Source organism: Colobus angolensis, unplaced genomic scaffold, assembly GCF_000951035.1.
Source record: "Colobus angolensis palliatus isolate OR3802 unplaced genomic scaffold, Cang.pa_1.0 Scaffold217, whole genome shotgun sequence".
In the NCBI taxonomy this organism is placed as follows: Eukaryota; Metazoa; Chordata; class Mammalia; order Primates; family Cercopithecidae; genus Colobus; species Colobus angolensis.
In genome coordinates this window covers 6459155-6485545 of record NW_012115344.1, presented here as the reverse complement: position 1 = coordinate 6485545, position 26391 = coordinate 6459155, and the positions used below count along the sequence as shown (strand labels likewise).

Sequence of the window (26391 nt, the reverse complement as noted above, 5' to 3'; positions counted from 1 at the left end):
TTGGAATTTCTAAGGAAGACACAAAATCTGAAAGACACAGTAGAAAAAAAGTGATGTCTATTTAAAAATTTAGCTCTGTAAAATTTTATACATTAAAAACAGAGCCCAAAACAGCCATAAACTATATTAAAAGTCAGATGATAAACTGGAAAAATTATATATAATACATAAGACAAAGGTTAATATGCCCTAATTAAGAGACATTATAAATGTATTAGAAAAAGATGAACATCTCAGTAAAAGTGAATAATCATATAAAAACATCATTCATTAGAAATGAAATACAAATAGTTAAGTACATTGGAAAAATGCAAATTAAAATAACAGGATACTATTTGGACCTATACATTACAAATTATAAAGATACCAATATTATTTGTAACTAGTGTTGGCAAGTAGTGGATAAATGAACAATTTGCGTAAGAGTAGTGGGAATGTAAATTAGCTCAGTTTTTTTTGAAATGTTCTGATAAGTATCAAAAGCCCTTTGATCTGGCAATTTTACTTTCAGAAATTGATCAAAAAATCAGATTATTGTACCAAGATCATATATAAAAATAAACTTATGACATCAATAAGACAGACACAATTCAACTGTCAGTAAGGGTTGGGTAAACTAAATTATGGCATATATATCAGACAGAATATTATGCAAGTATAAAACAATGTGGATTTATATTTACTGATATGGAAATATATTCACAAGGTATTGATGATGAATGAGGTAGCAAGTCGACATACAGGAAGTATATAGTGTTCCTGTTTTAGTCAATATATGTGTGTAAAGAAAAAAGTATGGTGAAGTGAGGGACTCACTGCAATGCTACAATAGTTAGCTTTGGAATGTGACTGCTGATTGTCTTTACTGTCCTCATTTTTATTTTCCTTTTTTTGCAGTGTTTCTTCAATAATTTTTAAAATACAAAGAAAAGAGAAAATAATTTATAATATTTGTGATTAATAGGAACCTTGAAATCCAAGGTGAGAATAGCTAGTCTGACAGGGAACATATACAGAAAAGAGTGAAGGCATAAAGATAACAAAACACTGCATTTCTCAAGATAGCTGTGTTTAGAATAGGCATTTTTTTCTTGCTTTTAGTGGGAAGTTCTATGATTCCTGTCACTTTAATACTGTCTGATGTTTGCATGAGGTTATAATTCAAAGTAAACATTTTAGAAATTACAAATACCTTTCACTTTGCATTTTTAAAAAGGTAGATTTAAAAAAAACACTAAAAACAGATAATTTTTGATTGCCATAAGTTAGGGATTTTTGAATGCCATTTAAAAACCCACATCTTGTACTCTTAAATGCCCTTTTGGCTGCAACATTGCTGGCCTTTGCCACTAAAGAGCCCAACAATTACACAGCACTTGACACTGCCTTTTGCCCTTTCCTGTAGCAGTATGTGTGCTTCATGACCTGAATGAAAGGAACAGGAAGGAAAATAATTCATAGCAAACTTGGCTTTGATGTGCATCCAGCCACATGCTGGGATTGCTCTTCTTTTTTAGTTCTTGATGTATAGAATAGTCTAGAGGGAGCAGACACAACCTGGCTAACTCCTACACAGCAGGATTGCGGCAAGTGCTAGGGCCATTTTTAAGCAAGTGTTTCAATACAATGAACTGTTTAAGTATTCTGTATGCAGAAGTCTGTGCATGCTAACTGTACTAAGAAGAATATATCTCCCTCTTCTCCTCTGAATCTCTCTCTCCTCTCTCCTTATTTTGTTTCTTGGTTCCAAAGACCTAATGTAAGCTTTAGAAAAAGAAACCTAAGCAGAATTTGTAGCACACGAAATTCTTCTCTAACCACTCAGTAATGCAAAACTCCAGTCCTTGGCACAATGCCAGGGACACAGGCTGTATAATGAGGCAGTGCCATTTCCCACCCCACATCAACTGTCTTTGAAGAGAAGCCAGGAGGCTGAGGCACCTCTTCGAATTCAAATGAGCCTAGAATTGGAAACTCATTAGACAAATCTACTCATATCTGTTTATCCTGTAGGATAGTTTTTCCTTTTGGAAAAAAAAAAAGAAAGAAAGAAAAGACTGATAAAGTGAGAGAACTGGTTGCCTGTGTGGTGTCTCAAAAATCAGCTTCTCAACTTGACTGAGATATACTGCCTTGGTCTACAGATCTGTATGATGCCTGATTCCTTCACTTCAGTTCCAGAATTCCGTTCTCACTGTTGCTCTGCACCAAAATATGAATGACAGGTATTTGCTGCTTACATTAATATAATTTATATTTTGTTAACTTTTTATTTCTTGATATAAACTCTTAGGAGTTTAAAGTACATACACACACAAGCAAACAGGCACTAGAAGCTTGGGACCTTAAAGAGTTGCTCATCATAAGCCAAACATGTGCCTGTTAAATAAATTTGAGTTTGTATTTAAGTCAATTTCATCCTTTCAGCTTTAATCAGCCTGGACACACTTTTCTTCTAGAATAATGGAACTCTTTCAGAGTGTTTGTATATGCTGTTTTCCTAAAATAATTTCTATATTGTCCTAGTAACCAACTATTTCACCTTAGTATTTCATTTTTATACTATAATGTGTATGACTTTTTTCTTCATAAATCATACAAGACCCCAAATTAGAAGAAATCTAATATTTTCATAAAATAATCTTTTCTTATGCATTCGTCTATAGAAACTTCAAATACATTATGATATTAATCTGAGATTTTGAAAAGACTAATATGTTTCATAGAAAGAAGTGTTTTTGGACACATTAAGATTCCCAAACATATGTATGATGAACAGTTCCCAAAGACTTTCTGGCATGAGCTTATATATTGGGATTCTTCTAAAAGGTTTGGTAAAGTATATGTGATAATAATTTAATAAGTAAAATATGCACCAATAATGGAGTAAATGCCTTTTCAATCTTGGATTATTTATTAGAAGCAATACTCATGATTAGAAAAATCAGAAATTCTGATTTGGACAGGAACAGTCGGCTGCATTTTCTCATAATTTTTATATTTGATTTGTATTATTTTAAAAAGTACTTACTCTTGCATGTATATTTTCCTGTAAGAGAAGAAAAAGAAAGTAAATTCATGTAAATCTGTATATTTAAGGTAATATACAAACATTATAAATCCTTTAAAATTTTTTATGTAAAATAAAAGTAATAAGTAATTTTCATGAATGCCTTATAGAAGTAGTCTCGTTATTTTATAATTATGTGCCTAACAAATAAAGAAGGTGAAAACTTTTATCTAAAAGCCTCAAGTGGCTATGGATAAATAAAATAATATCCTGTGTTTATTATCTGATCACTGTGGCCTTTGGTTTCCAACCATTTGGAGTACAATAAATGTTTTCAATATAAAAAAATTTTATGATCCATCCCATAATAATAGATGGTCTTTTTACATTCAGTGATTGAGGAAAAATTTAATAAGTGCCTAAGCTGCATTTTGTAAAATTTAATGGATTTAATAAGTTTTTTTCCATTAATCTCAGTACTTTGCATATGTGGGATATGGTGGGGGACATGTGTGAAGCAATTGTTTCCTCAATCTTCAGATATGCTATACGACTGAATTGCTAGACATCCTAATATAACTAGGTTTTGCTGAGTCTAAGACCTATTAGATGGGAATGAAGTACAGAATTACAATTTTTTAAAAAATCAGCAGCTGTTATAATTTTAGGCAATTATTCACGACTGTTTAAAGAACTCTCCTATTGCAATGAAAGAAACACCACCACCACCTCCTGCCCAATATTTCCTTCCAATCATTTACTTTAGGCTCACACGCTTCCTTCTTTCCTCTGCTAATGGGAAATTTTATTTGTCAAATATGCTTTGTGGATCATAGGTCAGAAAATCTGTGGAAGAAAATGAATCCAAATAAAAATGCAATTTTTCATGCAAACAAATAAGTGAATAATGTGATCATAAAGGAACCAAAACTCGCACATTGAATTTGAAAGAGAAGGTTATTTTTTAAACTTCTATAGAAAACATGTCTTTTTTTTCTATTTCATTTATTTCAGCCAAGTAAAACTTAAATATCATAACATAAATTCAACATTGTGTTTATGTAGTATAACACTTTATGAAAGGGAATCTGACAGATTTTCCAATAGGATAAAACCACAGTCTGTGGAGTAGGGGCACTATATTATAACATCTTTTTATTTGTTAGTCATTTAAAAAAAATCTCTTTTAGGCTGAAATTTTGCAGAAGCTAATCCCAAAGGCAATTCAGGAAGGAAGAATTTAAATTGTGTCCATTTACCCTTTTATGGGATAAAGTAATTTAATATATCTATCACTATACCTCCTACCATCATGAGCACATTGTAATTTGACTCACAATTAACAAGTTTTCATGTGACTATTCCTTAAGGATTATAATCTTTGTTCAAACATGATGCCATATAACAAGGAACTGAAGGGCTTTCCAAAAGTGATTTTAATTTTTACTTGGAACACTCCATTAGAATAATGAGTATAAAATGTGGTGAACAAATTGAAATGTATTCCTTTGGATTTTGCATTGCATGAGCTGTTATCTTCCTCCCTGAATGGAGAAGCTCCAGGAGTAATGTGAGCAGCCAAAGTGCCCAGATGACTAGAAGAAGTTTTCCTCCTGGTGATGATGGCCTTGATTAGCAAGAAGAAAAATACAGATACATTTGTAACAACTAGACATGAAGCTAGAAATGTGTCTTCCACCCATTGAAAAACTTAGAAAATCCCCTTCATTCTTCATTCTCTTTCTATTACAAAATAAACAGATCTCTGGGGCCTCTGAAATGCAGCAGGGACTTTAGTGGTATTTATAAATGGAAAAGCAGAAAAAGGAGGCAGCAGACAGGCTATTCTAATTATAGCTACATTTGCATTTATAGCCAGGCTATCTTTCACTTTCCTCATACAGATCAGAAACCTTAAATAACCCCAAGAAGGCTAAGTAATAAGATCTTTAGCAAATAACTTCCATAACTTTGGAGACTATTTTAATACGGTATTTCACACAATCTTAGGGGTTACTAATTTGATCGTCAAAACTTCTTGTTGAATAAATAAAAACTTACTAATTTCCAACTTGTAGGCTATAGATGCAGATGTGTATTTGCTTTTGGATAGTCTTAGAATCTTTTCTTTTTAAAGGTCTCCAACCTCTGAAATTACTGCTTAGATTGTATCAATACTGATGAAAAAACCCAGCTGCTTCAGGGGAAGCAGCAAGAGAGTACTGTAGACACCATTTTTCCCTCTAATGTAGTTCTTGAGTGTGTACAGAAAATCACCGGAGGGGGCTTGTTAAAAGAGCAGACCCTGAACTGGGCCACCAGAAATACTATTTTTTTTGGTCTGAGGCAGAGCATAGGAATCTACTTTTAATATACGATCCCGGTGGATCTGGTGCAAGGGAACTCACACACGGAAAAATACTGCCCTCACGTTATGAAAGGATTCAACATTATTCTGTCCTTTGAAAGATAATTGGCTTCAAAGAATAATTGAAAGTTAGAAACTTGGGTCTTTTACAGAACCAGGTAATATCTCTGCTACTCGTCTGGGAATTAGTCTTGAACTGCAGCCACCGTGAAAGCTTCTGGTGTTATTTAAATTAATTCTTGTATTGTTATTAAACTTTCCACATGGTTTTGTTTATCTCCTCAACTAGAGTTTGTGTTTCTGGGAGGCAAGAACTATGTTTATATATTTTTAAAAAATATTTTCAACATTATTTAGCACTCTTATTAAATATTTATTAGGCCCCCAATAAACATATTGTAATTTTGGTTAAAAAAAAAGCCTAAATTGCTTTAAAATCCACCTTAACTTCTGAGGCATGAAGCTACCTCTCTCGTGGATATTGCTTTGAACAAAGATTTCCAATATCCCCTTGCACAGGATAAAATGGAGGCCACACCTAGTATTCATTAGAAATTGGAAATTGAACTTGGGCTGTGTTATCTAGCCACAAGGAAAAGGCAGAACGACAGTAATAGCTTTGACTGATTACTTGGCAAGGGAAACCAAGCCCTTAGGGTGTTCCAGTCTCTCTTTGGCCTATAAACCTGTTTGAAAACCTGTTTCTCAGAATTTAAAGCTTAGCTCGATTGAGGTCAGTATTATAGTAATGTCAATAATTCTACTGCCCTCAGCCTTCAGGCAGACCAGTACAATCCATCATTAACTTTATTTTCATGGAAAGGCAACTTTTGGGAAAATAGCTCTAACTTCAGCTATTTTATTTGATTTTCTTTCCCTTAAGAAATATTTGTGCCAATATTGCTTCTTTTGGATTTTTTGCTTTCTTAAACCTTAACACCTTCCAGTGCCTGCAACTGTTACCTAAAATCAGAATAGCTCTAAACATAAAATTTGGGGCATGGCCAGGGGAATTACCTGAAACTTGCAGAAAAAGACCAAATAAGCCATTGGGTCTGAAAATAATTTTAAGTAACTGAGACTTCATGAGGTTCTAAAATTGCCTCTGCCTTTAGCTGTTTTTTGGGGATATGATACTGGGCTATACTGCCTAGTGGAATCTTCTGGCAGTGTCTATTTCTTTCTCTTAAAATTAAAAGCTTAATGAATAATAAACTGACGTCCTTTCCTTTCTGAACAGACAGCTCCACTTCTGGTGAACAGTTAGAAGCACATGCTCAAAGTAGATGCACCACATTCTTTTCAGGCAAGGACCTCCATCCCCAGGGCTGGCTTTGGGCGGGGGGGTGATCAAAGGTGCTAAATGTTCACTTGCTGTGACATTTCTCACTCTTGATTCTAGAACCTGAAGGACAATGGCTCCAGCTTTTATTGGATCAGATCTTGCCACTTGTTGAAGGTAGGAAAGGTGTTCGTTCAAACTCAGGATAGCAACATTTCCTTTTTTACCCAAAGAATAAAACACCTGAATATGTAGATGACTGTGCTTCTAATATGTGAATTTATTAAAATGAACACAACTTCAAACTTGAATGTTTCTCTGAATTGATATGCTAACACTGAACTAAACTGAAAATAGTGAGAAATAATTAACTGGAGCTACTTGCTCATTACATCTCATATTTAAGACTTACCTGATCATACTGAGTTCCTTAGGGCAGAGTCTAAGTCTTATTTACTTTTGTATTCTTAGCACCCAGAACTACGCTTGGCACAGCACAAACACTAAATAAATGCTTAAGATTTGGTGACTTGAATTCTTTTCCATGGCATGAGTGGTTTAAAACCACAGTAATTAAAATTTAATGACCAGTAGAGTAATTAAAATGTAATGACCAGTAGAGGGCAATAAAGTTGAAATTTTATTTATTAAAAAAAAAAAATTCACTGGGCTCATTTTAAACTCACTTTCAGACCCAGTTCTAGCCTGGAAACTCTTCCTCCAGAGTAGTATCATGATTTCGCTTTAATGCAGCTAAAAGCCTCTTATACCACATTAGGATCCCCATCCCAGTCCCCATTGGGGATCCCTCTTTCCCCCACCACACAGAGTAAACTGGGGACGTGTGCTACAGGGTAGGAAGGGTGTGCACTGACTTATACACCACAGCTCTCTGTGGTTAATTCCTGGTCTAATCAAAATTATTTGACAGTGGATTCTACTTAAAAGTGAGAGTTTGTAAGAGAGCCACTGGGTAAGATGTGGAGTGTGGCAGTGATTTTGGCTTTAAGCTTCATGTGGTAGGAAACTGCATATTCAGTAAGATACCAATTCCATTTAAAAGAATCAATCCAAGCACATACCCACACTTATGCCTGTAAATAATATCAGAAGAAAATTATTATTAAGAAAAAATGGTTAATAGTGAAATAGCAAGGGGTTTTTATCTTGCACATACTTTCTTATATTTTCAGATTTTCATAGTGAATAGATATTTTCTCTAGAAAAGAAAAAGTACATAGTGTAGCACCCCCACCAATGTTTTAGAGATCAGAAAGGAAGGCATGAGTAATTGTTCTGAAACTAACTTTAGCAAGGCCTGACTTGTCTTCACCAGTCTCCCCACAGTAAGTTTGGGGAAAGAAGACAGCCATGCAGAGAGTCGTAGGCCATTCCACTAACTCCATTAACCCATGTGCTCCAGTGGTCACGGGGCCACATGTTATCTCATATACTCCTTGAACTACGTGGGGCCAGGCAAGCTACAATAGCTTTAAGAAGAGGCTTTTCTTCCACATTTTATATTTTGATATTGCATTTTTCAACCTCTGCAGAGCTCTACATCTTCTCCCATGTTATTTTTAGTGATTCTCACAGGGAGAAAAAAAAAGTCAATCAGGGCTTCTGGCATGTCAGCGTTTTATAAAGGGAATGCAAAGCAGAGCTCCCAGCAAGCCTCATAAAACATAGGATTTATGGGAGATCTTTCATCTACACCCATTTAAAATGCTCCCTGCTGGGCGACTGAGAGGAGATGGGAATCATCATTTGAAAAGGCCTTACTTTAAGGACTGGATACAGTGGCTCAAATGTTCCTTCAGCTCTTCTTCCTTTTCATAGGACTCCAGTATACTATGTGCTTCATCATGGTGATAGCAGTAGATTTTATAAATATCTTCCAGTGGCCCTTTAATCTGCAAGAATACTTCTCCTGATAAATGCAAAACAAAGGCAAAATGACATCATCAGACAAAGCTGGCACTTCCCATGATTATTTTCAACAATGTTGACTCATGTCAAAAAGCTGGATGGGACCTACTTTATCCCCAGGTTATTCAGGAAGGGTGGAAACATTGAGTGATTTTTTTTTCCTTTTCTTTCTTTTCCTTCCTTTTTCCTTATCTCCCTGCTTTCCTTCTTTGCTCCCTCTATTTTCTGTCTTTTCTTTTCTTTTCTCTTTTATAAAACAAAGGATGAACAAGTTTTCAGAGATGGGCAGCAAAAGAAAGCTGGTTTTCTCAAAGGTGACTTTACATACAAGGTCGATGTGCAGAATTGTGGTTAAGAGTTGCAGTGTGGCCAGGTGGCTCACGCCTATAATCCCAGCACTTTGGGAGGCTGAGGTGGGCAGATCACGAGGCCAGGAGTGTGAGACCAACCTGGCCAATACAGTGAAACCCCGTCTCTACGAAAAATACAAAAATCAGCCAGGCATGGTGGCAGGTGCCTGTAGCCCCAGCTACTCGGGAGGCTGAGGCTGGAGAATCACTTGAACCCGGGAGGCGGAGGTTGCAGTGAGCCGAGATTGGCCACTGCACTCCAGCCTGGGTGACAGAGCAAGATTCTATCTTCAAAAAAAAAAAAAAAAAAAGTTGCAGTTTAGAGTTGGTGTGTATGGATTTGAGTCAGGCTGTGCTACAGACTGGCATTGTGACTTGAGCAAGTTATTTTAACTCTTTAAACCTGATGACACCAATATACTCAATTTCAGAAAGTCATTGTAAAAATTAAAAGAGGTGGTATTTGTAAAGTTCAGAGTATAGTAAATACATATGAAATGCTCAAAATGAAGCAGTTTTTAAAATTAATTTATAAGAGATACAGAAGGTGAAATTTCAGGTGTTGGGTAAGTTATTTTTCAGTATTTACTGCACTAATATTTCCTGAGGCTCTCTGAAGGGCACGCAATGGAGTTTAGAGAAATAAAATATTTCCTTCTATGTGATAATAAAAAAGGTCATATTTCAAAAATCAGTTTAATATTGTGAACCAAGGTTATGACTGTATATTCATAAAGCAACTTAGGCTAATTGTATCTAGGCATTTAATGAATCCTTTTTGATATTATGATAAAATAGGGTCTATAACTGGTGGCTAAAGTAGATATTGGGCAATAGTTTGATTTGGTCTCACACTTCATTACTTAAAGATGAGTACTATGCATCCATTACTCAATCCAGCACTGTATCAAATTATTTGGCAGATACCCAAGAAATATGTGACAGGGTCAGCTCTCAAAACATTGCAAATTTGAGATTGATAATGACTTGGTGGTTGAATTAATTGGGATGACTGAATAGATTGACAGTGATCTGGATCTATTAATCTGGACCTATTATAGTTAACAGGAGTAACTCATTCTTTCCGCAGAAATTAAAGTGCCCTTAATATTTTCAGCATGTTTTTCACACATTAACTTCCTACTTGCATGAAGAGATAAGAGGTTATTTATCCATATTAAGTAAGGATGAATAAATCCGAGTTTGAAAGAAATAGATGATTTTCCCAAAGTCCTGTCTAGAGGTGGAAAGGCAGAATTAGAGGCCATGTTCTTATTTTTTCCTTGGATTTTAACACGTACCCCACTCCAGCCACCCAGTTCAGAGCTTTGCTGAGCACTGTATGAGGTGATGCACTTGGAAAGAACACTAAACTTGAAATCAGAAACAATTTAGGGTTTGTGTGGGGAAATTGGAATGACTTTTCAAAATTTCAGTAGTTTTTAGGGTACAAGTGGTTTTGGGTTACATGGATGAATTATACAATCGGAGAATGATTTCTTAAATAAATTATTTGAGTTTTAGTGCCTTCATTTTATTTGTAAAATAAAAATAATAGTTAGCCATTGAGATTCATTCGAGAATGAAATGGGATGATAGATATAAAAAGTGCCCACCACTGACTAGTTGCTCAAGAATTGTCATTTGTCTCTTAAGGTTGCTTTGCTACCTCTAGAATTAAAACACTAACACTTTTAAAGCATCACATTCTTTTCTAATTTATTTACAGCCAATAAAAGATTTTTCCTTTTCATTATGTGGGATTTTCCTGTGATTATACGATTATGGTTAGACTCTGAGGTAACGTGAAATAATGTGCACACATGCGAGTGTGTGTGTGTGTGTTTATGTGTATGTGTGTTTTAAGGTTTTTGTTTGTTTGTTTCAGTAGTGCTTTTTGGGGGCCTATAAGAAAACTCAATAACCGTGAGCATCTTTGTTGCTGAAGGATACAGGATTCTTGTTTTGTTTCTGATATTCTACGGAGTTCATCCTTCAACTAGTGTAGGTCATATAGATTTGTTCTTCAAGACTGATAACAACACAAACAGTAAGAAATATCAAGTAGAGGAAATAAAACAAAATAGGACGGTGCCTGAATTTAGGGTTGGGCATAAGGTGAAGGGAGCCTCACAGTAGTAGAACTAGGTAGCAAATGGGAACTAGGGGCTTTGGCTGGGAGGGCTTAGAAGTGGGACTGGTGACAGGCTTAGATCACATACTTAGCTGGACACTCAGCAGCAAGTCGACAACAGTGGACCCGCATACACACAGCCCAACACAAGATGAAGTTGTAAATAAGTGTGCTCACTATAAAGAAGCTAAAAGCAGAGGCCAAAAGAAGGAAAGAGGTAAGGACAATCTCACAGATCCACAAGGTGATCAAATCAGAAAGTCAAAAAACAAGAACTAAAACACTTGTCTTCATACACAATGAACCCATTAATTGCAAATTCTCTTGAATTTTCTTTAACAGGAGTGGTCTAGTTTGAAAGAATTTATAGCTCTTCCTTTAACAGAAGAATATTTTTTTCCTCTCTTTTCCAAGTAAAATTCTGTTGAGGCTCTAATAATAATTATTAAAGTTAAAAGATATTTAAGTACTCTAATTGAAAGTCACTTATTCACCCAAAGGCCAACTACAACACTGGCAGGCAGAATATTTTATTTCCCTCCCAGCCCTACCAATGTATTCTGCTTCATAATAGTGCAGATGAAGCAGTGTGTCTTGCAGCAAAAAGTGATTCTGTTTCCACGGTAACATAACTCTCGACTGCGTTTCTTTAGTGGTGAAGGACAACTGCTCTGTCTAATGTATGTGGGTTTGAGGGGATGATTAGGAGCAGAGAAGAGACTAAGCCAAGACCATTGAAGGTAATTTCACTTGTGGTTGCCTGTCACAAAGGCTCCAGAATCCTATAAAATAAATAAAACTAGTGTGTTCTTCTTTTTAAAAATTCTACAACCCAAGAATTTCTGCATTGGCATCCCCAAAAAGCAATTGCCATGCAAAGGAGAAAAAAAAATGCACCCTTTTAAATCTCCTTAGTTATCTTCTTTAAAAATAACTTCCCCAAATATTGATATTATGTCTGGATATCATGACTCCTGTGTTTCAATTTGTTCCCATTACTGATGTGAATAAACATACGCTCCTCTTTCTATTTCCATACCCTCACGTGCAGCCCTGACATGTGCCATACCAAACCAGTTGGCCTCTGTAGAATTGTAATCCTGCTCCAAGATGAATTTCCCCTGCAGGTAAGTAAACAAGGGTAAAGTCAGTGATTTTCAAGAGATCTCCTTCTCCCGGGTTTTGTTTAGGAAACTGCCATAAAAGGGAAGAAGCAGTTGTGTTCCTCAGTTCATCCTTTTTTGAAAATTACTGGATGACCATCATGCACCAAACACTTTGGTAGGTATTGTAGATACAAAGAACCAACTCTTCCTTCAAGGAAATTATGCCAAGGGAGAGAGAGAAGACTGAACTTTCATTTATCATACTATGTGAAAAGTAAATAAAGTACAGAGGGACACCTATTCAGCCCTTGGGGAGCTTTGAGCAATGCTCATAACAGTGTACTCTTGAAATAGGACCTCTGAGTGAGTGCAAAAAGCAAGGAGATAGTTATGCAGAGTAAGGTCTGTTCAGAAAATTGGAATGATCTAGTGTGGCTGGATGGGACCATGTCTGCGAGGAAGTTCCAGAAGGGACTGTCGAGGTGGACTGGGGCCAGATCACGAAGAGTCTTGTGCCACATTAAGGAGGTGGAACTTTCACCTGAAAGTGATGGGGAAGCACCAATGGATTTTAGGCAAGTGACCAGATTGTGTTTTAGAAAAACTATTCTGGTAGTTATTAGTATGAAAGATGGAATTTCAGGGAAGAGTTGGTGAGATTGAAGAAGATAAACAAATTGAAAGGCTTCTATAATAATAAAATAAATAGACAATGAGGGACTAAAACAGAAAGTTATTGCAGTTAAGAGAGAGTGCACTAGAGTCGACTGCCTGGGTTCAAATCCTGGTTTTACCATTTACTCGACGTGTGACAGTTGGGAAAATTACTTACCTGTTCCTTAATTTCCTCATCTGTAAAATGGAGATAATAATAGTAGGGTTGTTTGCAGGTTAAATGAGTTAAAATATGTAATATATTTGCATCAATAGCTGGCATATGCAAATGCTCAATAGATGTTAGCCATAACTACAGCAAAGCGAAAGCAAGGAGGATGCAGAAGAAAGGGAGAAAAATGGACATTGAACATGTGTGAGAGATGATTCCAGGCATATTCCAGAATTGTGGTTTAAGTGACCATGTGGCTAGACACTGATGGCATAACAGAGTTTAATGGGAAAGATGATGAGTTTAATTTCAGATGTACTGAGTTTGAGTTTCTTATTGTATATTCAAGCAGAGAACCCCTTTAGGAAATTGGATATATGAATCTAGGATTTAAGAAAATAGTATCTTGGACAGAGATGTAGGTTTGTAAAAATTGCGTAGTATAAGACATGAATTTATGTGGTCATGCAAGAATGTTCACAGAGTGAGAAGAAAAGAGTACCTGAGGACCAGATGCTGGCAAACACCAACACGGCAGACAGTAGAGAAGAAAAAGAGACTGCAGGGAAGCCTGAGAAGGCATAGCCACAAAGAAGGATCAGCGTGAGGAAGGACAAGAACAAAACAGTGAGAAATACTGCCAAGATTGACTAAGTTGGTGGGGTTCTGGGTGACAGAGCTTTGCTAGTTGTCTCCCCATGGTCATAATCGGCTTCCAAAGAAATAGAAGTTTTGGCTGCCCCAAATCAAAATGGCATTTCCCATCCTCCCATCCAATTGGTGTGGCCATATAATTAAAGCCCACAATGGGATAGAAATGAAAGTGTCCCATGACAATATCCAGGAATTTTCCTCAAGAGGCAGATGACTCAGCCTTTACGCTGCCTTCATCCTTGTCTCCATCTGCTACCTAGGATTTGGATACTATTAATACCTTTACTTTGTCCATGAATATAACGGCCACCTCTTGGTGAGTGGAGCTGTGAGCTGGAAGGAGCTTGCATCCCAGAGCACCTTGTGGAGCAGAGCTGCCATACAGCTCCAGAACACATGCCTTCGAACTTCTACACATAGAGAAATCAACATCTGTCTTATTATGCTTGTAATGTTTTGTTTTTGTTTTCTCTTTCTCCCAGCTGAACTTAATTCTAATCAACTCACTGTGTTTTATTTTGTTTTCTCTTTGACAGGAAAATATTTTGGGAGAAATCCTGATGAGTTAAGGCCCCCTCTATACTACCCATTTTTACATTTCATTTAAAAATTCTATGAAAATATGACATGAATTGTTAGTTATGGAGGATTTAAAGTTGGATGTTGCTTGTATTAACAAGAAAAACTATGCAGTAAGTTCAACTCTAAAAACCAACTAAGATGATGTTTACAAAAATCATTTTAGTTAAAATCTCAAGTATAAATTATGGCCTGAGGTATATTCTGAAAGAAAGTTATCTGTGGTTCTAAACAAAACTTGTTGTCAAGGCAGAGTATTTAGAATACAGAGAAGGGGGTGGGATGGAGAGAGGGTAGAGATGGCTCACTCTCTGGAAAGAAGGTCTGAGATCTGGGTGCAACAATACAGGCCTCTGACTGTCATTTCCCTGAGTGACACACACAGCTGAGTGAAAGTGCCATGACATGCCATCTCCAGTGAAAGATGTTTCCTGGCAGCTTTCACCTCGAGTTCAAGGGTTGTTCCCCGTGGTCTGCTTATCCTCCTTGGATGGGAGCCCAGCTGCCATGACTAAACAAGGCAGTAGATTCGCCAGCCCAAATGCCAGATCATCTGAATACTTTCTCCCTTACTTTCTTAGCCTCATTCTGTTCTCCAAGGAGCATAAAACAAGGAGAGGAAGTGAGAAGAAAGAAACTGAAAGAGTAAATGCTGCTTAAACAAGCCACACTCCCTCGCCTTCAGTCTCATTTAGCTTCTACCTAGGTTAGGGGATAAAATTGGCTGCTGAGGATACCCAAGAGACCCTGGCTAGGGTTATAATATTCAACCCAAATACAGGTGGCAGGTGAGACATGCAGCCATGGGATTAAAACAAGTATATCCCTTGAGTATCCATTTTATTAAGATATTTGAGGAAAAAAACGCTGGTTTCCTAGAAGAGTAGACTGGAAAACTGACATGAATTCTTATGACAAAATGAGATTTCCAAGTTATTTCATGCTTGTGGCTCTAGCTTCAGGTCATAACTCCACATTTCCTGGTGCTTATGATATTTCTCTTTTGATATCAGGAATATTTTGGTAAAATTTTTTTCAAAAGCACTAGAGTAAGATAAGTTCAGAAAAAAATGTGTCCATTGGATTTGACAATTCTGAGGTCCCTGGTGATGTGGTAATAGCATTTTTAGAGGATTGGGTTTACGAGGGAATGAGAGATGAGGAAGTAGGACCAATTAAGGGAGCTGGACCCTAAAGAGAGAAACAGAGAAAGGAAAGGAGCAGAGTGGAGGATGGGGACCTGTCATGATCATCTCTGAGTCCAGTACCAGGGAGGACGATGTCATAATTGTGGTGGGGCTCTCAAAGAAGGGGCCGTTCTGAAGCTAAGGTGGCATCCACCCAGCACATCTGGCCATGGGAAGTGGCTAGCAGCTGAGCAGGACAAACTGGGGGATGCTAGTGGGCTCTGGAGAGGGTCAGTGTTGGGAGAGGAAAGAGCTCTGGCCTATATTTGGAAGAGCTAGAGTCCCTTCTGACTGTGTCCAGATTTACTAATAATGTAAATTGGGCAAATCAGTCCTTACTGTTTTTGTCTCACTAATGGAATAGATGCTCTTTAAATATTAGTCCAGCTCTAACATTCAAGAATACAGCTGTATATTTTGATGTTAGCTCACGGTCTCTTCCTGAACCTTGGTTGACTTCCTAGACACTGACTCTAGGCCGGGATTCTTTAACAACTGACATCTTGAGGCAACATTGGTTCTCTGAGAAAGTGAAGGTTTTGGCTGGCTGGATCAGGAAAAGGTACAATCACTTTTTTTAGTGTAAGATTGATAATACTGAGGAAGACTGTGTCTTAGACCAATCCATGATTTCCCATTTTTCTTGTTTTAGTAAATACCTCTCTTGAGAAAGCTTGCCTCTTCTGCAGCTAGTTGCTCTATATTACCTAGCAGCCTCCGGAAATGGTACTGACTGTTGACATTGACATTTGACAGTGACATTGACCACAGACAGACTCAGTGATGACAGTTACAACAATCATCTCCTGTTCCTTCTGCGTGCCAGCCAATGCACTGCACCCTTATCCCTTACTATTATCTCTGATTTCATCCATTCATTAAATAGTTATTAAAGACACTGTTCTGGGTGCTGGTGACGCAACAGTCACAAAACAGAAAAGAATTCCTTCCCTCATGGAGCATACATTCTGGAGGGGTTATGCCCAATGTTTGATATTTTCCTGCCATAGAAGTGTTGTTATCCCCATTGAAAAGATGAACAAATGCATGTGGAGTCCATTGCTGTTTACTTATCTGTTCTTCCTTCTTCCAAATGCATAGAATTTGGACTGGTAACACACCCAGTTAAAAATATTGACCTTTCCCCAAATCTCTGGTATTTAGATGGCCAAGCATGTGTGCAAAGGTGTGTTTGTGTATGTATGTGAAATGAAATAACATGTGTGCAAAATAGGATGCGATATATGTAGAAGTCACTGGGGAAATGGTTATATTCCCCCAAAATGAAAAAAGCCTTCTGAAGAGGTGGTTTTGCTTCACTGCCTTTAGGAAGTGATGCCTGGAAATGGAGTAGCCATGTAAGGGATGATGCCAAAAGCCACATGCTGAGCATTGTGAAGGGAAGAGCTTCAAGGAGCAGCAAGTAGTTGCACTAGTCCTGGACTCGTGAGTTATGGATTTCTTGTGACATGAGAAAAATAAGCCCCTTTTTGGTCAAACCCTTTTGGCCAGGTTTCTATTACAGGCAGGCAAACGCAATCCTCACTGGCTCAAGTGACTTGTTCACAGCCATCAAACTAGTGATGACAGCCAGGATTAAGACACAGATCAGTTTCACTTCAAAGGCCATGCTCTTTCCAGGCTATTGGGCACCTTCAAGATCTGTTACTCTTTCTATGTACTTCTCATTTTAGCTTCCTGGAGGCTGGGAAAGTGTTCAGAAACTCACAGACTCTCACATTCCTTCCTGGGATTTAGAAATGTATTTCTATGTGTATCTTGTGCAATATTTGACTCTTCACAGGTCCATTCAGATCTGACCTCAACTCTCCAATATTCCTGGCACAGCTAAGCCACTGACTTCCACTGGCAGGCTCCATTAGCATAGCGTCCTAGAACTTACCATTCTCCTCAGAAATAAGAACTGTAAGACTTTTTACTAAGCCACCGTTATTTTATTTTTATTGTAAGAAATAAGTCCTAACAGCACTGGGACCCATATTCACCCTGCTCAGGAGACTGGAAGTCCATCTCCCATATCACAGCCTGGTACCTGCTAACTGCTGATTTTTCTCTTTCTTATGAGGATTGGTGTATCCCTGATCCTGAAAACCCCATTTCCCCATTGTCATTTTCTCTGAAGCGGACAGCTTTCCTGTTACTTCCAACATCTGCATTCCGATCTTTCAGCTGTTGCATCTGGGTGTCCCCCAAATCTCTGTACACATAATTTTGTCAAATCTTCATAAAAACCATATAGGATAGGTATTATTGCCTCCAGTTTCCAGATGAGAAACTGAAGTTCAATTAGGTTTTGTAACTTGCATAAGATCACACATCTAACAACAGGACAAGCCAAAATGTAACCCAAGTCAACCTGATATTAAAACCCATGTGTTCTTAAACTCTACACTGCCATCTAAATGGAAACAAGAGCCACATCTCATACTCCCATGTATAAAGATTGAAAACCCATTTCCTATCTAGACACTGTGCTTAAGTCAAGATTTTAAAATCCACTTTGTATCTTGGCATGACAGTACAGACAACTTCCTCAGAGCTCTCAGATCTGCAAGCATATGCCTCTGTGTTTAAACTTAAACCTTATCCAAACCCCAATGTAATTATTGAGTAAAATTTTCTTCCTCGTTTATCTAACTATCAGGAAAATTCCCCCTTTGGCACTACAGCTGTGAATCACAAACTCTCATTTGTGCCATCTAAGGACAAAGAAATGGGACACCTGTGCTTTTCATTTGTGATAAACATAATTTTGGAAACATCTCACCAACAATCAGTTTACCTTATGGAATATAAGTGCTTTGGTAAAAGGTTTAGTAATGGAAATTGCCAGCGAACTCGTATAGGTGTGTCTACAACATTTGGCTCAGAGAGGCCTTCTCGGCACTATGCACCAGTCACATAGGGCTGCTGCTGTCCTTTTTCAGAATTTCCTGTACTCTTGCTTTGAGGCCTTTACCCTATTTCTCATTTAGAAAGCCTTCTGCACCCAATCTCCACCTTTCTAAATCTTTCAAGTCCAAGCTCAAAAACCACCTTCCAAATCTAGTTTTCCCTCACCGTTTGAGTTGAAATAAATTAATATCTCATCTGTTAATCTGTATTAGTTAGCAATTACCACAGGAAAGAAAAAAAGAATCACTCCAAAACTTAAAAGCTTAAGACAGTAACTGTTCATTTGTTCACAATTGTATGGGTCAACAATTGGGCAGCGTTTAACTGGCATTGATGGGGTTTACTTCTATGTTTCCCGTCAGCTGGTGGACTGGCTGTGGGCCAGCTGGCCAGTCAACAAGGACCTTACTCTTAAGCCTGTGGCCTTGGCTGTGTTGCTTGGAATGGCTGGGCAGTTTGGGCCTCTCCCTTCACAAGCAGAAAGCAAAAGTGATAATGCTATTGTAGAACATCATTTTGCCTCATTTCATTGATCAAAGCAAGTTGCAAGGCCAACCCAGATACAAAGGGTAAGGATATTAAAATGAGACTCCAACTGGTGCTTTTTCAAATATGGCCTCATTGTCCTAATTTTTAAAATAAAATTTTCTGTAATTTTCCTCAAAGTTGAAATTTTATGATTAGTGAATCTGGAAGTGTGAACATCTTCAATTGAGTTTTCTCTGTAAATCATGTTTTTCAATTTTTTATTTTGAACTAATTTTTGATTTACAGAAAAGTTGAAAAAAATAGTGCAGACACTTTTCAAATACTCTTTACCCTGCTTCACCAATATTAACATCTTACATATCAAAATACGATTGTCAGAGAAGGAAAATTAACTCTAGATCTCTAGATAAAGGTGGCCCCTGCTAAGTTTCTCAGTGTAAAGTTACCATCTTTCCCTTTGAGGTTAATAATTACGTGGGGAGAAAGTTTGAGAATATGAAAAGAATATTTTTCCTCTAACTTTCACCCACTAAACATGACATCAATAATAGTTGACTGTGGTGTTTATGTAATGTGAATGTGATTTTCCATTTTCTTCGTTTTTCTTTTTTTTTTTGAGACGGAGTCTTGCTCTTTCATCCAGGCTGGAGTGCAGTGGCACAATCTTGGCTCACTGCAAGCTCCACCTCCTGGGTTCAAGTGATTCTCCTGCCTCAGCATCCTGAGTAGCTGGGACTACAGGTGCGTGCCACTCTGCTAATTTTTATGTTTTTAGTAGAGTAGGGTTTCACTATGTTGGTCAGGCTGGTCTTGAACTCCTGACCTCGTGATCCACCCATCTCAGACTCCCAAAGTGTTGGTATTACAGGCGTGAGCCACTGCGCCCAGCCGTTCTTCTTTCTCTCTATATTTATTAATTAAAATCTGTAAGGAACAGCTGTCCTTTCTCCACATTTATTTATATCAGCAAGAATTAATTGATATTTCTGAGGGTTATAATTCAATATCAGCATATTTATTTAATACTGAAATTTGTAAACCATAATATTTAAAATTGAGAAAATACTTTATAAACAAGGAAATATCTATTGAGCTCAGAGAAAATTATGGTAAACAGAAACTTTTAAAATTCTCATTATCTATACATATTAAAACAAGTAAATATTTGAGCTGAAATATTTTCAAAGGCATTATCTTTTTACTTCCATTTGAATTGTTTTCTTTCATTCTCTCTCTTTTTTTTTTTTTTGCAAAATAAAACTCACCAAATAAGTTGTTTCTGTTTGTAATTTTGGAATATCTTCCTAAATGTAGAGATTGTGAAATCTGGGAAAGAATATTACTTTATCGTACCAAAGAGGAGCTCCATCAAAGGCAGATTCTCTTCATAAGTCAGATTTTCCAAAGTATGATTATGGACTTTCAAAATTAAATATTTTATACATGAGCTCTCATTGCTTATTTTTTTTAACTTATTCCTTATTTTCATAGGGATACATTTCAACGTCTTCCTATTTGCAATTTTGTTTTCAATAATTATTATTTGTAAAGATTAAAAACTGAAGTTGTTTTCTCCATTTGTTGAACACCTTAACTAAAGACTTCCAACAGATTTTTAACAAAATGCAATTCAATTTCAGAGACCTTGTTTACAAAAATAGTCCAATGCCATGTTAGGACACTTTTTGATTTGTAAAGTGGTGCTTCAAAGAATCAAACATTTCCAAAGACTGATTGATGACCAGCAGGAAAGAGAGTGTATAGTGTCATACATAAGACTATTTTTAATTCAATATCAACTTTATTCTTCAGATATTGTTATTCACTCTAATTTTGTGTATATAAAAATAAATGCAAATTTTCACTAGTTTTTACTTCAATTAATAAATTCCACAGCTTCATCACATATGCACCAATCATTTTCAAGTACACGTCTGCTCTATAGATTTTTATTTTAATAAAATCACTGTTTTACTATGATGCTGTGCTCCACTAATATTTGTGTTCATGTTATCATTTGCCGTCACAATGCTTAATTTTTAAGTTAAAGTGACAGTTGCATTTATAATAATGTCAGACAATTCACCATTGACATGATAAACTTCTAAAAGCTTTTCTTTGGTTCTGTGAATTGGATTTTTAAAATTTTAACTGCTATTGGAACTATTATTCGATTCATCTGCTCACACTGATATAAAACTGTCATCATTTAACTGTTTGCAGTAATCCTTTGCTAATGGTGTCAACTCATTAGTAACCATTGTTTTATATTTCTCATAGGCCTAAGGAAACTCAGAATTAAAAACGAATGAAATTAATTTAGGAAAACTGTTGTCTGACCTAAATGAAAAGTCATGCTGCATGGAGTGATACGTAAACACACCTTAAGCAGCTGCAAGCATTTCATCACTTGCTTAGAGCACAGTCTTTTAAAAATAATGACTAAGCTTTGACATAGATGTTGCTGCTGCTTCAGCAGATTTCTATCTTCTGATCGTCTATGGTCAATGATAGCATTGAGGACCCTTTGGTGGATGGTATTTTGTGTGTTATAGGCTCAGCAACTTTCTTGAGAAAAAGAAAATCAAAATGTTTCTAAAACATTGATATGGTCTGGCTCTGTGTTCCCCCCAAATCTCATCTTGAATTGTAATCCCCATGTGAGCGGGCAGGGGCCTGGGGGGAGGTGATTGAATCATGGGGGTGGACTTTCCCCTTGCTGTTCTTGTGATAGTGAGTGAGTTCTCATGAGATCTGGTTGTTTGAAAGTGCATGGCACTTCCCACTTAGCGCGATCTCTCTCTCTCTCTCTCTCTCTCTCTCCCCACACCTGCCACAGTGTGAAGAAGGCCCTTGCTTCCCCTTTGTCTTCTGCCATGATTGTAAGTTTCCTGAGGCCTCCCAGTCTTGCTTCCTGTTAAGCCTGAAGAACTGTGAGTGAATTAAACCTCTTTTCTTCATAAATTACCCAGTCTCAGGTAGTTCTTTATAGCAGTGTCACAACAGACTAACACAAACATGAATATATTAAATTCTTGCTACTGAAAAGGTTTATTTCAGAATGAAACATAACCAAAAAATTTGTAAAAGAGCTGTCAATTTATAACATGCAATAGGTAACTAAATTACCATAGCAAAAGCCTCTAGACACTCTGTAGCATGATTTCTCAGGCCCTGTTTTCCATGCATATTTTATTTACATCTATTCTGTAATAACATGTAACAATGTGTCCCATTAACTCTATTGTCTGGCATCCTGATGGCTTCATGCCTCTCATAGGTCATGACATGGGCCACCCAGCATGGGTCATGACACAACTAGCTGCCACACCCAGTAGATGGCAGGGTCTGCAGCATCCAACACATCCACCACCACCAGAACAGGAAGGAGTTAGCAGTTTCTAGCTGTTAATATCCAAATAGCATAATTTAATCAGCCAGTTCCCTGCATGTGGCAATTCAAAGAAAGATATAACTTTCCTTGGGACTAGAAAAGGTTGGCATAGGAAAGATGGACTATGTTTCAGAGTTTATCATGTGTTACAGTGAGAAATGTTAACTGCACATGCCTCTTACACTCTACTAAAAGAGATTGTGTCAGAAGTTGACATATGATGTAAAGGTCTTATAAAACCTCTTCTGATGCAACTAATAACAATAATAATTTTTTGAAAAGGAAAAGTTCATGACAAATGCTAAACTGGACTGAAGGTTTACATAATACACTAAAATAAGTATGCTCTAGACAAACCACAATACATGGTCACCTTAAATCTGGAATTGTTTTTGACTTCAGCACATGAATCAACCACTTGTTTATGCTTTCTTCTACATTTCTCTTGAAATGACCCCCTTTTTAAAAATTTTCACTGCATCTTCCTTATTCTCAATGCTTATTACCAAATGCCTACATTTCTTATAATAACCTATTTACTAGTCTAGGACTCAGTTCCTCCTCTGCATTCTCTTCAGACCTACCATATTTTTCTTTCTCCAGAATCTTTTGTGTCTCATCACACCCTTGCTAGCAATATTTTAATGGCTCTGTATTACCTGTAAATTCCAAACTTCATTTCCAAGTGCTGCCAGTCCCTACTCTGCACTTTCAGATTCATTTCTCAGTTCTTGCTTACATCAGTCCTTCACTCCAGCTTGATCACTCTTCATTTCCTAAACACGCTTGGTATTTGACATTTGTTTGGCACTTGTTTTTCATGCTGTCATTTCCATTTAGAATCTTCTCCTCAACGTGGGCAAATAGAACCTATACTTTAAGCACAAGTAACGTCTTCAAGAATCCTTCGAGTCCCCATCTAGAAATGTTCTCTTTATCCTCTGAGGTTTGCAGTAGTGTAGAAACTGCTTTGATGGTGTATTATACCCATACCTTCAATTCAAGAAGCTGTTTGTTTGAATGTTTTTGAAGGACAAAAATGAGCTCTTTCACCTTTTGATACCAAGCGATGTCATACAATACCGAACCCTGTGAATATGCTGCTACTTCGTAACTATTCATTGATTAAATTAATAAATGAATGTTCAAGGAATTCACACTAATGAATTAGTGTGGTAATGAGTAGAGTTCTTCTTTCAGGAAATATTTTTGCAATTTGTTGGGGACATTTCATCACAAAGAACAACTGAATTTAAACCTGTCTGTGGAAGAAATCTTTCTGAGTGGGCGGGCCTTATTATTGCCCAGTCATTTCTTTCACTATATTTCATCTCTATGACCAGCTTTGCTCATTAAACTTTGGTTCTCTATAAATATTAAACAAGACCAGTTTCATGCCACTTTTATAACTCTAACAAATAAAAGGTAACAAAGACATAATCAGTAAAGACATAAGGTGTTTGTGTGTATTCTATGTGTGTGTATCTCAAAGAAAGGATCTACATCAAACAAGTGGTTACTTATGGGGAAGACAGTGGCATTGGAGGGATATATGAAAGGAAATTTTACCATTACTCTATGTGCTCCTGAATTGTTTTCGTATTTTTGTGATGAGGTGTTATTTTATATTAAGCATGAAATAGAGAAACGATAATTTAAAAAAACTCTTAGTCTACATGGCACTCTTTGCATGATGTCTTGAAGTGCAAACTGCCTTTATGGAATTCATAGCACTTATTCCCTTGGAAATTCCCAAGAAATGGAGAGCATACAAATTTGGCTCAATACTTTCCAAATTATATTTTCTGTTGTTACTTTTGAAATCTTACCAGAGTAAGAAAATAGATATATCTTATTGAGAGTAAAAACATAGTTGGAAGGTAAATAATATAGAAAAAAAGAAAGCATGAAAAAAAGTAGAACTTGTGTAAATTTTTAATAACTTACATTCTTTTAATAGTTTTACATTCCTCATGTAAGAAATTTGTAATCTAAAAAGAAATTGATTCATGGGCATAAGATCTAAAAAACATTGTGATGAAAAATCAGTAAAGCTATTAGAATATTTAAATAATTAATTCTTTAAGGATCAAGTAAGTGTTAGCCATTAAAAAATTACAGAACATCTGGAAAGTAAAGAGATTGAAAGATTGGAAATTAAAAAGCAAATGGTATGTTTTGTGCTACTGAGGGACTTCGCAAATGGATATAAACCCATTTGAAAATAAATACAGAGTCTGTATAATTACAATGAGCCCAAAGATGGGTTTAGCATTTATGTCTCTCCTGGGAAGCATGGTGAGTCAGGAACAAAAAGCCAAAGCAAAAGGAGGTTATTAAAAAATTATTTCCTGTTGTATTGTAGAACTCGAGAAGAGAATAAACATACCAATTACTTGCATGGCCGGTTCCACGTCTGTTGTGGCCTCTTCCAACAATGACAGCAGCTTGGCTGATATCTGATGCACGGACTCAATGTTGCTAAACAAGCTATCCACATCCAGCCTATCAATCTGAAGAAACAAAAAACATTGAGCTGATAGAGAAGCACTGTATTTAGGATGTTTTCTCCTGCTAAACAGTAAGCATTTTAAATGCCAGCCCATGCTGTCTCCATTAACAATTTCTGTTAACATTCTTATATAGGAATTCTAGAGTGCAGTTTGCTTCCCCCCCACCCCAAGAAATTGGGATGATGCATCTGTTGCTTCTGTCTTTTTAAAAAACGTTGAACATGTTTTGTGTTGAACATACATCTATATATTCCTATAACAACCAGAATGGGAAGATTTGAGCCTAATTGGTGTTAACTGCCCTCTATGAGGGTATGTAGTAGTGTGTAAGGATTTAGAATATTTTACTGCTTATACAGCAGAAGTCAGACCTTACCCGAGGCAAGTAACTATTTTCAAAGCTGGTTTTTAAACCACAGATGTTTGAAAAGTGATGACAAGTAGATGTGCTGGGTTGTTTGTTCCTTTTTTTTTTTTGCTTGATATAAATGTAAATGGAAATCATTAAATATATTCTACTAATTAAGCATTCATTATATTTTGTTATTTCATGCACACCCTTAACAACCAGTGTAATTATTCTTAGATCTTATAGCAAGTGCTTGTAATAATTTATTTATTCATTTATCCATCCTTTCACCAAATATTTTCTGAGAAGCTTCTATGTACCAAGAATTACAAAAGAAGCCAGAATGTGTCATAGGTAGTGATTGGTTAGTAGAGGGATGGAAAACTATCCTCAGCTATCTAAGTATGGTGAGATATGTGCTCTGATTCTGATGAATCTTTTTTGACATCATTCCCTTGAGTTTAAGTTGGATCTCCTTTCATAATCAAATAGTGACTGGTCAGGCCACAGCCACATTGGTGCAAACTCTACTGGGCAACATCAGGGAACAGGAGTAGGTGCCTTTTACTCATGACTTATTGTGAATGAGGTCATAGGTGGATAATTAATTCATCAATAATCAACTCATGGAAGAGTAGCACAAGTGAAAAGCAGAGGTTGCGGGCTTAAAACCAGCTCAGCAAAGTTAGGGGTAGGAAAGAGACAGAGAATTCGATTAAAGAAAATGTGTCAAGAAATTAGGGGAATTAGGAAAAAGGGATATAAGAGGGAGACCTGGAGGAATTCTGCAGACGAAGGTCAACAACTACAGCTTTTTTTCCATTATTTCAGACTCAGTTTCTTTAGGTGTGTGTGGGGTCTATTTAAGGGGTAAGGAAGAAAGCAACCTGCTCATCTTTTTATCCCATCCCTTTTTGACATTGTCCCATCTACTGTTCTCCATTTTGGACACCAATATTATTTTGGTAAGGATATTCTATCATTGAACATGGAAGCATGACTTCACATTGCACCTTTCCAAAATATGGCGACTATGTCAGTTATTTCTTATGCAATGTGGTCTTGCTGTATACAAATCTTTCAACCACCTTGGGAAATTTTTCACTTTCCCATCATTCATCCTGTCCTCAAGATAACTCACAGCCTCATTTGTAATTAAATTCATATGACCAATGCAAATCAAAACCACAATGAGATACCATCTCACACGAATTAGAATGGCAATCATTAAAAAGTCAGGAAACAACAGGTGCTGGAGAGGATGTGGAGAAATAGGAACACTTTTACACTGTTGGTGGGATTGTA

The 26391-nt window shown here is 36.7% G+C and overlaps 1 protein-coding gene across 1 annotated transcript in view; it reads right to left on the bottom strand.

Annotated features, from left to right (window-relative positions):
* The window catches only part of ARHGEF38 (Rho guanine nucleotide exchange factor (GEF) 38), a 127007-nt gene that overhangs the window by 38653 nt on the left and 61963 nt on the right, over positions 1-26391 (bottom strand). The window contains exons 3-5 of the mRNA XM_011943260.1: positions 24614-24737; positions 8443-8590; positions 3032-3049 (exon numbers count right to left, since the gene is read on the bottom strand). Of these exons, the coding sequence (XP_011798650.1) occupies positions 3032-3049; positions 8443-8590; positions 24614-24737 (290 nt within the window). The remainder of the gene's footprint in view (positions 1-3031; positions 3050-8442; positions 8591-24613; positions 24738-26391) is intronic.